The sequence below is a fragment of the Epinephelus fuscoguttatus genome, linkage group LG6, assembly GCF_011397635.1.
Source record: "Epinephelus fuscoguttatus linkage group LG6, E.fuscoguttatus.final_Chr_v1".
NCBI lineage: Eukaryota > Metazoa > Chordata > Actinopteri > Perciformes > Serranidae > Epinephelus > Epinephelus fuscoguttatus.
In genome coordinates this window covers 16,063,604-16,078,927 of record NC_064757.1, presented here as the reverse complement: position 1 = coordinate 16,078,927, position 15,324 = coordinate 16,063,604, and the positions used below count along the sequence as shown (strand labels likewise).

At 41.3% G+C, this 15,324-nt stretch overlaps 3 protein-coding genes across 4 annotated transcripts in view; 2 read left to right on the top strand and 1 right to left on the bottom strand.

The window, feature by feature from the left end:
- Positions 1 to 76: 76 nt before the first annotated feature.
- bag4 (BCL2 associated athanogene 4) lies at positions 77 to 6,240 on the bottom strand. Its single transcript, XM_049578264.1, has 5 exons — positions 5,932 to 6,240; positions 4,231 to 4,350; positions 3,770 to 4,012; positions 3,268 to 3,537; positions 77 to 2,116 (listed from the first exon to the last, which is right to left on the bottom strand). The coding sequence occupies exons 1-5, from the start codon at positions 6,022 to 6,024 to the stop codon at positions 1,640 to 1,642; spliced, it is 1,203 nt and encodes a 400-aa protein (XP_049434221.1). The 5' UTR covers positions 6,025 to 6,240; the 3' UTR covers positions 77 to 1,639.
- A 633-nt stretch (positions 6,241 to 6,873) lies between these two features.
- lsm1 (LSM1, U6 small nuclear RNA associated) lies at positions 6,874 to 11,920 on the top strand. The gene is made up of 4 exons (XM_049578267.1): positions 6,874 to 7,049; positions 7,203 to 7,271; positions 7,464 to 7,579; positions 11,356 to 11,920. Exons 1-4 carry the CDS (start codon positions 7,004 to 7,006, stop codon positions 11,524 to 11,526), a joined length of 402 nt encoding a protein of 133 aa, XP_049434224.1. The 5' UTR covers positions 6,874 to 7,003; the 3' UTR covers positions 11,527 to 11,920.
- A 2,858-nt stretch (positions 11,921 to 14,778) lies between these two features.
- Positions 14,779 to 15,324, top strand: part of grk5l (G protein-coupled receptor kinase 5 like) — a 31,289-nt gene continuing 30,743 nt past the window's right edge. Inside the window, exon 1 of one of the 2 annotated variants that reach the window (XM_049578254.1) lies at positions 14,779 to 15,294. In XM_049578254.1, the coding sequence (XP_049434211.1) occupies positions 15,243 to 15,294 (52 nt within the window). In that variant the 5' untranslated portion in view covers positions 14,779 to 15,242. The remainder of the gene's footprint in view (positions 15,295 to 15,324) is intronic. The other variant, XM_049578255.1, reaches the window with a different exon arrangement.

Below are 15,324 nucleotides of genomic sequence, written 5' to 3'. Positions count from 1 at the left end.
AATACAGTATAAAACAGCGAGGGGAAAAAATAAATTTCATTTGATCACTGGTTAAAAAATATACTGACATTTAATTATTTCTCTGCTATTTTCTCACTTGTAATAACTTCAGTACTTATCAGGCAAAGATTCCCCATCTTGTGTCGGAAGCATGCATTACATCTGAAACTGTACAGTTGTGCTCTATCTAAACAGAAACTTAACACCACAGGAAAATGAACACATATGACAGGTGATTTTTTTTTCATGCAAAGCTTGTGATCTTATTTTTTTATTATTCTTATTTTTTTCTACTTATATAAAACCATCCTCTGAAATATGGCACTCTTTTTTTCTAAATCAACACATCAAGAATGATTGGAAAATAAAGGACTTTCTCTACACAAGGAAATGGATTATGGTGCAAATCTGGATTTGTATCACAAGGAGTGCGACAGAAAACAGAAACAAGGTCCAATTTAAACACTTGATCCAAGTGCTGGGGACCAACATCGTCTTTAAGCACACAACATTACTGAAATTGTTAACGTACATCCTTCCCTTTAACCTTTACAGCAACTGAACACTTAATTCTGACTATACAATTCACTTGCTTAGTCATATATATATTCCAAGTGTTCAAAAAGGGATAAAAGAACATATCTTAACATCTTTTCAAGTACTTCTTAAACTTCCCTATGTCCTATGTATCTGTAATAACAGCAGTTTCTAAAGTGAAATACATGGCATTCATATGTAGGTCTGATTCTAGGTCCGCACTTAGAAAGAAATTTCATCCAAAAGATGGAATAAATGGGGACAGCAATCTTTAGGGGGTTTCACTAATCCGCTACGCTCTAGGCCCAATTATGAGCTTGGAAATGTCATGACTGTGTTTAGTGCTTGTCTGACATTACAGTGCATGCGGGGCTGGGAGCACAATTGAAAAAGGAAAGCATTGCACCTATTTTCCTGCAGAGACATGGAGAAGTAAGTGACTATGGGCAACTAAGTGTATGGCCTCTATCAGGGTGGGGTGGGGTGGGGGTGGGGGGGGGGGGGGGGGGGGGGCCGGACAATATCATGCAAACGGACTGTGAGATGTAATGACACACGGCTAACGAAGTGCATGTGTTGTTAGATGTAGGGTCGGACTAAAACCGACCCATGATCCTGAGGGACAGCATGACAATAATCTGAATCTCTATCACAGGTTTGAGACCACCAGCAGTTGCAACGTGGCACTAAATTAACTCATCGTCCTGTGACGCTGCCTCGCATTATGCTGGCAAAGGCATGACGTTAGACAAACTGAGCGAGAGTGTCAGGTTGTGTAGCCAGCACAGTCACTCACTGAGACTGAAAGTCAGTTATGATATGTACAACCATCACTCTACACTTCTAACACCATCATATCACTTGTACCAGCATAATTAGGTCTTTAAAGGTTGATTCCATGTACCAGCAATTGCTCAGCCTTGGTCTTGGGTCTACGCCACTTATTTCAGGCATGTTATATCACGGTGGTGGAAAAAACCCTTAAGATAACACAGCTCAGAGAGAGAGAGAGAGAAGACTAGACCCTCATTGTGTCCATGGAAGATCTGGAAGAAGAAAACAGCAAGACTTAGCGACCCACAAACCAGTAAATGAGTCCAGCTCAGAAGGCTTTCTTCTCCAGCCGGTCCAGGATGGCCTGGATCCTCTGTACGGCCTCCTTTCGGGCTTGCCGGACGTTGTCCTGTCCCTGAGTCTCCACAGAGTCCAGCTCCAGCAGCTCTTTGGTCAGCAGTTCCTCCAGACACCGATAACTCTTGTCTGTCTTTTTGCCAACAAACTCGTCGACATCTTCCTGAAGCAGCAGCACTCTGGCCATGACCTGTTGGACCTTAGCTAGGCCGGGGTTATCGCTCAGGGGGTGAGGTCCAGCTGGGCCTGGAGCTGGAGCCGGTGCTGGAGCTTGGGCCGTGGCCGAGGGTGGGGGCTCACCTTGAGAAGGATTGGGCTCTCCTCTACCGGTTTTGTTGTACATCTGAGGAGGTGAACTTATTTCAGCAGGCTTTCCATTGGGGTGATTCAGGGTTTGGGCTGGCCTGGGTTTAGGTCCCACTTGTGGGGCACGTTGGTGCTGTTGGTCCTACAATAACATCAGACATAAGAGTGTAAAGATATTTGATAATTGCCAATCTCGACTCCAGATGTGGGGCTAGGCGATGTATTTACTGGGGAAGTCTAGGTCAAATCTCAAAGATTGCAACAGGGCCGATTAAGGCATTTTTTAACTGATCAGGATCAGCTTTACTGAGCTGCATACAGCCCAATCCGATCCTTTGCTTTATGTCAGCTGTTACACAAGTGTAATTCCTTGCAAAGCTTTAGACTGCAGGGCTATTCAACTGTCAAGCATATACATTAGATTGATTTTAATCATTTCAATGTACTTCAAGAGTGCACTGTGCAGCTGTATTATCTAGGAAAATAGAATTATTGGGTCGGGACTCTGTATCGGCAGATGTTCATCATGAAATGACCTAGATCTGGTTCTGGCATATAAAATTGGATCCAGATATCCCTAGTATTTACACAATGAGATTTTTGATCAATAATCATCAGTACTGTGGATATAATGACTATGTGGGTTAAGGGAAAGTAATCAGGTGGTTACAGCAGTTTGGTAAGGTAAGAAAATGACATCACTTAACTGTAACGCAGCCTTTAAAACCAGAAAAAGACAACATTTATGATACTACGATAACCAAATTCTAACAAGATATCTAGTCTCATATCATGACAGTGATACAATACAAGCACACCATTTGTAAATTGTATTCACTCACTCAAATGATCTATGCTTATACTGTGGTGAGACTTGACATTTCGGTTTTTGATATCTAGTTCTCCAGATCTGGTTTCATGAAGCCACATCTCTTGCGGGTTTCATGTCGTCTCATGATTACAATCATTATGTCTTTTATACAAAATGTATGAGCAGCAACGTCCTGAAAATAATGTCAATGTTATTTTTTATTTTAAATATCATCACAAACAGATATGTTTTATAAATATCTAAATGATAAAAGTCAGACCAAGAGAAATGTGATTGTACCTTACCTAAACCTATCAGTGCAGTTTTCTTAGTTTTAAAGTGCATCACCTCCTGACGTTATAACACTCAGTGTGTTTATTTTCAGTCTCATATCAGAGTATATTTTTACTTACCTAACTTTATTAGTAATACTAAAGGGGTCATGAAGGCTACATTGAAGTACAGCATCTGTGAATTCATACCTTGGGTTGGTAAGGTGGTGGTGCGCCAGTTCCAGTCCCTGGCCATGCTGGAGGATGCGGTGGACGGACATGATTTCCGTAGTGGTTTTGCGCAGGCTGCTGGCCTGGCTGCCATTGCTGCTGTGGGGGAGCATATGCACCAGAGTGCGCCCATGCATCGGCCTGGGGGTTTGGGTGCAGTTGCTGGCCCGTGGGGTATGGGGGGGTTGAAGGCATTGCATGACCACCTTCACTGTAGTGAGGGTATGCCCCAGAAGGATATCCAGGACCCTGGGAGCAGAGGTAAGACAGATACATGTAGTATTTCCTAAAATACTCTGTTTCTTTAGGGTGTGAGGGTAATTTTAGTTAAAAAAATAAATAAATAAAAACAAGCTAATTATTTTTATCACTTATAACACTCTGTATAGATTGTCACAGTCAGAGATGACTATTGGTAATGTCACATTTGGCAAATACGATTTCAAACATTTGACTATGGTGTATGTTTAAATGAACTCACTCCTTGACAGTGTGGACCAGGATAATGATGATGTTGATGCTGATGTTGATGTTGAGAGTGTGGCTGCCCAGACGGCCCACTGCTCTGCTCTGCTGGACAGCCCTGGTTAGGGTAAGGACCTGGAGCCGGTCTCTGAGTGTCAGCACAGTAGAAAGGATTGGATGGGTGGAAACCACTTGTTGAATACTGATTCTGCGCTGGGCTGTAGACACCATGGCCATTTGGATAACCTCCAGGCATTACCTACATGGAAAGCACAAGACGAGGGATTAACTATAAGACAGTCCATTGTCTGTGTGTGAATGTATGGTGATGTAACTGTTCTGACACTGTAGCTGACTGTTAGAAAATGTGAGTGAAAGGTGAAAGCACTTAAGAGACTTAAGGATGATGAGTAGATTTACTGCTAGGGTACACCTTTGGATTTAGAGGGCTAGGTTGTGTTGCATCATGAGCTGTACCTGTGGATTGTACTGTGGCTGAACGTCTGATCCCGAGGGATAGGTGTTTGCATAGTGTCCTGTGGAATGAGACTGGGGATACCAGTAGTGTGAAGGGTAGCCGGGATACTGAGGAGCGTCCTGTGAACACAGAATATCACATAGAAGAGTGTTATTTTAAGAGAAGATCTCTGTCCTTCAGGGACTGTTTGCAATTTATAAGGTGGGAGGGGGTGGTGCAAAAAAGGGGGAGGAATGTCAACTATTTTTTAAGCACTGGAGAGGGACTTTTCTTTTTTATTTTGGCTTAGGGAGGGGTATACAAATTAAAATGCTAGTATTTTGTATTTTTTTTAACTGCAGTTTTTCAGAAAACATGCCTTCCAAACTGGCCAGCGGGTTTGGAAGGCATGTTTTCTTTATAAAAAAAAAAAAAAAAAATCAGCAAAATTACCCCATTTATCATAGCCAAAAACTGTAGCAAAACTTAATGTTGGATTTTCACATTTCCGACAGTCCTTGGACACATCATTAGCAACTCACACTGGGTGTGAATAATGCAATTTGCAAAAGTGAATTAGATGTAAAGTCAATGTAAAGACGTCATTAGACTAAAATTCCCACTGTGCAGCAAGATGGATGCAGTGCAATTGACGTGAAATACACTAATTAAGTGGCAAAAATTAAGCAAGTTGCACGATTTCATGTCATAGGCTTATTCACAAGAGTTGAAAAATCTGAATTTCAGCAACCAATTCGTGCCACACTAGCCAATCAGCACTGAGATCCTCCAGGGCATATGATGCAGAGGATGTACCGGTGAAAGTTAATTCATTGATTCAGCTATTTTACATGCGTTGGCATGTATGAATTGAGTCAACACACAATATTATGACATTCAAACTCACGCAAGTGAGTTGCTTTGAGTTTGACGTGTACAAAACGCTTCTGTCAAGAAAAACAAATAATTTACTAACCAGCACAAGAGTGAGGCTTTGATGTCAACTTTTAAATTTCAAACATCACAGGGTAAGTTTTAAAAATCTAATTATTAATTTATGGTGGAGACAGGGTCATGCATTTTCCACCAGTCACTCAGGAAGGCTCAAGATAAAATATTTCTGGCTTTGGAGAGGGTCATAAAAAGTCACACCCCAGCTACCACCTTCCTCTCCTTTGATAAGTAAAGAACAGTCCCTAAGTACCAGCAGCACTATTTATATTCCGAGCTGTCCTGGATACAAGCTAACAGGAAACTGTCAACCAACCACATGCTATCAACATCACCGCCTCTCCCAGACACAAACAATAACTGAGTAAACAGTGGCACTGACTCAGTTATTGCTCACTGGACCAGTTGTGAACAGAGCAGATGAATTCCGCACTGCTAACCAAAAACAGGCCACGCTGCAATTTAAAGGGAATATTTCTCAAACATATACGTTTTGACACAAGTGTAGTGTTATTAGTATTTTCGTCACGTCAAGATAAACGTGACAAAGTCGGGCGACAGCTGAACAAGCAGTGTAGCTGTAACTATTACATAATGCCAGCTAGCTCCGTTAGCCGTCCAGCTAGCATGGACCCTGCTCTACCGTTACGCAAGCTAGCTGGGTAAAAATGTTTTTCTGTAAAAACTCAGGTTGTTTGTTGAAAATTTAACACACTCAAAGACAACAGACAACCCGTGGGGACTTGTCCACGCTGTGTCCACTCGCTTACCATTGTGTTATTCCAGTTGCCGTGAGTATTTTCCGAGTTGCAAGCCGAGGGCCAGTCGGATTTCAGATTTGACTGCATTTGATGATGGTGCATCGGCTAAGCGCGCTCCCCGGCATCCGTCCTGTTACCTGCCATTGTAGAAGACAAATGTTTAAGAAGCCTAACGCTACTTATCTGAGCCGTCAAGTGGTCCAAACTGTTTGCAACAATGTTGCCGTTTTTTCTACAGAGGTAGAGATCGCCTGATTGGAATCAGGAAATGATTGAATGACACTGATGCTTCGGCAATCCAGTACCGTCACTTTAAGGAAGGGCGCGAGTAAACGTAAAGAGGTCTCACTCCGCCACTTTTTTTTCTGCCACCGCGACGCGACCTCAGTGCATTGAAAGGCAGTGTTAAGAAGGTCACTTTTAAAATGTAATGGGTTACAGATTACTAATTACTAATTACCCTGTCTAAAATGTAATGAGTGATGTAATTATTTTAATTATTTCATCAAAGTAATGTAACTTTAACAGTTAATGATTTTTTTTCATTCTTTAACTTGAATACATAAAGCTAGTCACTCTATTATTTTACTGCATTATGTGAGATTATGCGGAAGTTGCAGTGTTTGCGTGGTTTGGGTTAAAAAACAAAATTGTATTCATTAACTGTATAACGTAATGTTATCACAAGTAAAACTGTTGAATTGTTCCGGATCTGTCACTGTCTGGTAGTTATATACGATCTTTGTTGCTGCGTGTGCGTCAGTTGATTAACCAACCGGAAACACGTCATCAAAATATATATTTTTAAAAAATATATTAACTAGTATTTTAACCTTCAAAAATGATCTGTTTTTGGTGTCACGTGTATTTATAGGTGTTTTCTTAAAGAAACTGTCATAAAAAGTTAGTGAACATAAATTTAATTGTATTGCAGCGCCCGTAGGGTTAAGCGTCTACAGGAAGTTTATCCCAGCCGTGTATAAAGACACTTCCTGTACTCCTCTTGGAAGAAATATATTTTGAAACATTCATGGCTTGAGATTACACAAAGATTTACGAAGCAAATTAAAATCAGCCCAAGATGAACTACGTACCAGGGACGGCAAGCCTCATTGACGACATCGACAGTAAGTGTGAGAGGAGGATCCGCTCCCTCGTACAGAGAGATGGTGTCTGCTGAGAAATCGTTTCGAGATGTGGCATCGTGTCCGACACAACTGTATCATTTGTAACCGTTTCACGTTGTAATTAAACATGCCTGTGTTGGTTGTGTCCTGCAGAGAAGCACCTGGTGCTGCTCCGAGATGGCAGAACACTTATCGGTTACCTCAGAAGCATTGACCAGTTTGGTATAACTCATTTCATTACCTTCACTTTTTCTCATCATATAGGGGCCAAAACACAAGTTAACGCATTTCAACTCATCCCACAGAAGCTTAATTCAAATATGATTACCACCATCTGGTGTTTTTATTTAGTTTATGTAAGTGTAGTGCTAGTCTGCACTTTATTTCACTAACCTGTTTCTCTTGTCCTTCCAGCCAATTTAGTTTTTCATCAGACAGTTGAGCGCATCCACGTGGGGAAAAAATTTGGAGACATTCCCAGAGGAATATTCATAGTGAGAGGAGAGAATGTGGTGCTGCTCGGAGAGATAGTAAGTGGGAATATCCTCGTTTTATTTGTGTGTGTGTGTGTGTGTGTGTGTGTGTGTGTGTGTGTGTGTGTGTGTGTGTGTGTGTTAGACTGATAGAGGAAGCTGAAATGATGCAACCTGGGATTCAACATCAGTGGATGGTGTGTAGTTACTACCAATGATATTAATTTGGCATAAATTGGTCAGAATCATAAAATTCTCGCATTCGATTAAAATTATAGTGATGAGTCTTGGAGTGGAGGTTCACATAACTATGTGGCCAAAGGTCCAGTGTGAAGGTTTTAGTGGCATCCAGCAGTGAGGTTGCAGCATTGAAACTTCTCCTGTGTGCCAAGTGTGTATGGGAACTATGATGGCTGATGCAAAAATGCACCTATGTTGAGCCAGCATTTAATTTGTCCATTCTGGGCTACTGTAGAAACAACATGGTGGACTCCGTGGGAGAGGACCCGCTCTGTGTGTAGATATAGACCAAGGGTGCATTGCGAGTCGCATACTTTTTCGTTTTACTTTTAGTAGGTACTGGGGCAGCCCTTTAAAGGGATAGTGCACCCAAAAATGAAAATTCAGCTATTATCTACTCACCAATATGCCGATGGCTCAGGTGAAGTTTTAGAGTCCTCACATCACTTGCGGAGATCCCAGGGGAGAGGGGGTAGCAACACAACTCCACCTAATGAAGGCTTACGGCGCCCCAGATTCAAACGTCCAAAAACACATAATTGAAAGCACAAAATATCTCCATACTGCTCGTCCGTAGTGATCCAAGTGTCCTGAAGCCCCGACATAAAAAGTTGTTTGGAAAATCATCGTTTGAACTCTGTTTTTAGCCCCATTGTAGCCTGTAGCTCTAACTGCCTCTCTGTGCACAGCGATCACGTGTGCGCGCTTGTGCGAGACCGTGAGACATGGGCACTGCCTTCATGTGTGTTCACGTGCTTTCACTGGTTTCACTGGAGATATTTTGTGGTTTCAATTATGTGTTTTTGGACATTTGAATCTGGGGCGCTGCAAGCCTCCATTAGGTGGGATTTGTGTTGCTACCCCCTCTCCCCTCGGATCTCCGCTAGTGATGTGAGGACTCTAAAACTTCACCTGAGCCTCCCTCGGCATATGGGTGAGTAGATAATTGCTGAATTTTCATTTTTGGGTGCACTGTCCCTTTAAAAGATCTGTGTTGTTGCATGCAGTATGCATACACAATCGGCATATACTACTGTCTCGTAACATTACACCCTGAACTTTGACCCTCTTGCTTTTATATCCGTTACCTTGGAGATAAAACAAACGCCACTTACTGAGTTTGCCAGAGACGGACATCAACCTGGAGAGCTCTGCTGTTGTTACTTTGCAATGTATGCAGTTTAACTTTAAAGTTATCACTGCACAGATTGTAGATTTTAACATATGATATATGTGACAGTGAAATTCCATCTACAGTCCTCTGTCACTGTTATTGTCAGAGTTAAGTCCTGTTGTTGATTGTGATATTTCTGATTATTTTGTTCACTTAAGAAAATCAGTATTCCTATTATTACTATTCGACTGGTCATCAGTTACTTGAATACTCTGTCATTGCGACTTCTGATAACTGTCAATCAGCTGTCAAGCCGTCATCTGTTTGCGGCTCAGACGATGTGACGTATTGTCAGCTGTGCAGTGGATTATGGGTCAAAATAGGCTGAGAAGCATGCTGGCTTGCATACTGCAAAATCGCACCAGAGGTAGTACAACATCCTGGTACTTTTGGCATACTGCATTTGACATACTATGTATTGGGGCATACTAAATCTTCTTTTGGCATACTAAATGGTATGGTAGTATTGAAATTCACAGCAAATCATAGTGACGATGAACTAACCGCAGCAGTCCCTTCCAGGTAGAAAACTGGCAATTATTTTGAGTTACGGAGATATTTGAAATCGGCAAATTGGTTTATTTCTGTCAAAATTTTAGCTGTAACTGTAACGTTTAAAGATCTACAGTTAAACACCTTGGTCTGACCTGTCGGACTTTTCTTTTGTACTTACGGTATTTAATCTACTGTGTTGCTTTGCTAGTGTCTTTAATAAACCAAATCTACCAGCAGGGAAGCTAAACAATGTGCAGCTGTGGATGGGGCCACTGTAAAACATATTTCAGCCACCTAAAAAAAATCAATATCAGTTTAAGTGTTCACTATATTGGGAATATTTTCACAGTTTTACCTTACACAGTAGCTGATGGAGGTAGTGGTAGACCAACAACTCCCTCGTTCTGTGAAGTAAAATGACTGAATGAATGGCTTTTAGAAAACGGCTTCAGCTTCCCGTCAAAAAAGGGCTGTCTGACAGCAAGGTAAAGCAGTGAAATTATTCTAGATAAAGTGTAGAGGGTTTTTTGTTTTGTTTTTTTCTGAAGGTGGCTAAAAGCTAACCAATGAGGCAGTGTTTGCTCAGTGATGTTTCATTTTATGCACATGACGCAGGGTTTTCTACGCCTAAGTTGTTGCAAATAAAACATTAAACGGCTCATGTTAAGGTAACCAAAGCAGGGTTTTTCTAATCTTTTTTGCCAATAGATGCCCCTAAACCCTACACGCTGGACCTGTAAAGTAACATGTTATTGTTTCTAAATTTTTATTGTTTATTCTACATACTTATTTTTAATACTGTCAGGCTGTATGGAAACAGATGAACATAATGTGTATGAACCCAGCTCATTTACCCAAGCTAATGTCTATATTTTTATTTTTCTGGGTAGTAAGTCACTAGGCTACAAACTAAGTAAACACAACAGCTAGACTGCTTTCTAATAAATCTTCTCATTTGGTGTGACACTGCTAGTCCTGTAATCAAGGATACAGAAGTTGTGTTGGTACATGGAAAATAGGATGGTGTGTTTTACGCAGTCTTCTTCATGTGCAAACAAAATAAAACAGTCTAAGATGTGTGAAACCTACAGAACAATGTAACTCCTGCTTAGCCACTTAAACAGGCTTTTATTCTGAACATTAAATGAGAGTTAAAGTAACTAAAACCATCTATAATATTTGATTTTTGTATCCCTAATTTGTGTTAACATGTGCAATGACACCTAAAACACATTGCAGCACATTACAGTGACAGTATAGGACCCTCTAAGCCTTCACACACCACAACCCAGACTCTGTATCTTCCTCTATAAATATGCTTCATGCATTCAGTCACATATCTGCATTTTGACAGCAGTGAAGCTGCTACAGCTGCAGAGCATGTACACTATGTCGACCACAGCAGTTCATGTTGTCAAAGAAGAACACACACATAGCAATGATGGGACTCTTAGGGCTTGATGATGCAATCGCCAAACGTTTTCATTTTTAGCAGACACAAGACATCAATACACTGTTATCAAGCTCAGTGCTCGGGGAGATGTTAACGTCTTTTTATGGACGGTGAGGTTTGTGGTAGCCTGATAATTATACTGAGTTGCTATTTCAGTTTCATTTCATTATTCATTCATTACTCATTATTTATTTATTTCTGTTTTTAATTGCTGGGGCTGAGTTTGTGGTTGAGAAGTTATACTGGTGCCGTTTCAGATGTATCTGTTGATATTGGATGATCACTTTTGGCCAACAGTGGCAATTCAGTATCAGCAGGAATATATTTACATACTGAACGTGAGCGGTTCTTGTGCTAAGCTTTAATCTGAAGCTGTCACGGGAGGTAAGAGTGAACAGTTTGCTGATATACATAATGTGTGATTAGTTTGCTGAAAGCCCCGTGACAGATAAAACGTCCCTATCTCTGCAGGATGTGGACAAACCCTGTGACACAGTCCTGCAGCAGGTCTCCATCGAAGAGATTCTGGAGGAGCAGCGGTTGCAGCAGCAAGCCAAACAGGAGACGGAGAAAGTCAAAATGCAGGCCCTGAAGGACCGAGGCCTTTCCATCCCAAAAGCTGACAACTTAGACGAATACTAACATTGATTCCACGAGCCTCTTTCTCAGTTTGTATCGGACTGATAAGTTTTATGTTGCATTTGATTTTGAGAGAGCATGAGTGTGTGTTTTTTTTTAATGGGTACAAGGCTGCATCATGTTGGGCCTGTACACTGCAGTGTACTGTATGGATTTCATTTGAATTATGTGGAGGAAAAAATGTGATATCTGCTCTCTGATCTGCAGATCCTCAAAGCAAAACTAAAGATCATCATGTGTTTATGTAAAATCACTCTGTTGGCAATTTAGCAATTATTTTACAACAGCAGCACTTTCGATTTTGTCAGTGATATGTTGAGCCTGTTTATTTGGAGATACTGTGCTATTGACAAAAAACTACATGCTATGCTCCATTAAAGAGTTTAGTTTTTCATTATGGAAGGCGTGCTTGTGTCATCACATCTTCTGACCACGTTGCCCAGTCTTTCTGTTTTATATGATGCATTATTAGGTCATTAAAGGCTGAAATATTTGGGGGTAGTTGCCCTTCTGCTCCAGTGTGATGGCGCCAAAATGCCACCAAACGCTGCAATGTTACATCAAACGTGAGGCTCGTGCATGTGTTACGCCTATCCAAGAGGAAAGGGCATAATTAATTTGAGTAATTCAGTGCAGGCAGGCGGCACCATCAGTGCATCAGACTGTGTCCTGTTTATAAAGATAAGAGCGCGTCCGGAGAAATCGATCCTATCTGACTTAATCAGTCAGTGACAGTCGTTTGGACGGATACAGTGAGTTGATATAAAGCAGGCACCCTGTGACCGCCTCAGTGCGCCGTGTACACTGGGTGCTGCAGCAGGCAGAGTGGCGGTATGTCTCTGAACTCTTAAACGAGTTATCATAGTACCACGTGACTTTGCCTTCCGCCGAGATTCAATGTATGTTGAGTGTTTTTTTTACACTGTGAACACTAAAGCAGCCTGCATGCGGGGAGGGGGGGGGGGGGACTTACACAAAGATGTCAAATTATGTATAGTTACAACAGTAAGAGTTCCGGGCAACCTTCAAAATAAAAGCTTCATAAAATGCACTCCAGTAGGAGTCACATCACAATCAGCTTTATAGGCCAAGTGTGTGCACACATACATGGACTTTGACTGTCATTGCACATATAGACGTGACATGAATGAGGAGGGCAAAAGTTGAACAGTGGTTAAACATGCTAGGGACCACACAAAGATGGGTCTGTGTTTTTTCAGCCATGCCACTGGCTAGTCCAGGTCTTACACAGGGATTAATTTTTGTCACAACAGTTTCTAGCAAATTGCTTTCAATGTTCAAGATGTCATTCTTCCTTGCATAGCCTAAATTCATTTTATTTGCATTTTCATGCAGTAGTAACACATCAGGTTACATCATGAGGCCCCACATCTGAAGTACAGCTGTCATATTTACAATATTAACTATATTGCTGTTATACTAAGTTGCATACACACATTTTTGGAATCTCAGATGCCACCAACATGGAAGACATGACGTTCCTGACCTGAGTGAATATGACCCAGACAAAACAGTGTAGTAGAAATAAAAGCCTTTTGCTACTCGGACCCATTTAGTTTGTAATCATGGGTCGTGGTATCATCTGTCAGTCTCAGCAGTATGAAGAGGCATTCAACAAACAACGTGTCAGCAAGTCTTCTGTAAACAAGGACAATCTTAAGAGGCACTAATGCCTAATACAGCATATCCATAACCTTATTACAACCTATCCTTTCTCTTATGTAGTTCATCATGTAGAAATTGCACCACCAGAGGGCGTCTTTACATTTTCCCCATTCTATATTCACTACTACAGTTATTTTACCCCTCTTTTTTTATTTGACATCATTTTATTTTCGACACAACTTGCAGGTATACATTCACAAATAATTGTCAATATTAGAGCACATGTAGCTATCAGGGCAATGACAGGTGGTTAAATTAACAAAACAGGGCATAATAATAACAAAAAAAACCTGACTGTCTGACCTCTTCATAACATCATACCACATATAATACGGCTCTGCTGTTATGGCATTAACAGACACAAAGAAGTAGCACAACATACACACCTGCACCTTTTGGTCATTCCTCAACCCTGACCCTCAACATCCACATGGGTCTTTCTCTAAATTCTACTATACATGTATAAAGATTCTCAAACGTGCACTGAAATAAGACAAAATACAAACACAAATTCATGCCATTTTTCTAGCTATGTTGAGTACTTCCTGCCTAGCCTCAAGCATGATGTAACCTGCCCCCTTCATCCTAGCAACAAAGAAATTCAAAGATAAAGTCTCTGTTACAGAGTATCTCCACTGCTCAGTAGTGTGGCGGTTTCCACCAAACCACCAACATCTTTGTAGCAGCAGTGCATGCTGATAACCATAGCTGCCTTTGAATGTGATTAAAGTTCAGCCATGAATTATCATTAAGTAGTGTACACGCTGGAGAGCAGTCAATCTTCACACCTAAAATTTCACATAGACATTTTGTTATGTGTTCCCAGAAACTTTATTTGATGGACACTTCCACATGACATGTAAGAAAATCCCCAACTGATTCAAATCACACAGGGTACAGTTTGGATAAGTAGATATATTCATCATTCATCATCTGGTGTCAAATAAGTTTGAAATATGAAATTCAGGCTTGTTAATTTATGATTTATGTTTAATGAGGAACTGGAAATATTCTTCCAAACTGGCCCAGTCTATCGATGATTCAGCGCAGTTCTTGTTCCAAATTGCTATAGTGCCAATTGGAGTTTATGTGTGCTCTAAAATGTATTAGAAATGTAATGTCCTCATGAGGACACAGGGTATTAGGCGGACATATACTGAGACACAGGATGTCCTCACAGGTGTTCTCAGTTATCTGTGTGATTAGACCTCTGCTCAGGTTGGGTGAACCTATGCTGGGTGCTGATGTCACCACACCATAAAGCTGACTTGTTGAGAGTCAGTGTAAAAGGTTTGTACACATCCACACAGCCTGAGAGGAGGTACAATCAGGTAACAAGTGGAAACACCTGTGCAGGTGGACCATAGCTGCTTTACAGGTGTGGACAATTGTGAACATTTACGCTTATGTGTATGGTTTTTTGCATCCTTTAACTTACGTTTCTGGCTGTGATTGTCAGGAAAAACTAGGACTATTTGTAGTTTATTTTGTTGACAAATTAGCTTCACTTCCCGTGAAGTTGTTTCCGTCCGCCGCTTGACGCAGCTGTGACAGAGAGGCCCAGCCCATTTTGATTACGCACCAACAGAGGAGGGGGGCGCACTGATGTCCTCTCTGGTGCGCTCAACCAACCCCTGCTGTTGTAATGTAAAGCTGGTAGTGTCTTGCCGTACCGCTGTAAAGAATCCGCTGTTAAGGACACGGTTCGCAGACATCGGTGCCTCCAACGTGAATACTTTCTGCATCGGAGAGATTCCGCAGCCAAATTACGCATGGAAAGGTTTTGGGGGGATTGGAGTAGAAATGCAGCGCCGCACTTCCAACCCACAACAAGAACCATGCCCAGCTTACATTGCAAGCAAATCTATGACATCCTGTTTTATCCATTACGACTTTGATATGAGTGAAATTTGCTCGGATACCGACGAGGAGTGAAGAGAAACCCCACACAGCGTACAAACGCCGAAAGACGTTGTTTTCGCTGCAGACGCTTGTGAACCGAAAACCTCTGCATTTAGGATTTTTTTTTTTTGATGGAGCTGGAGAACATAGTAGCCAACACTGTACTGCTAAAAGCGAGAGAGGGTAAGTTGGCACATAAAAGGAGCTAAGTGC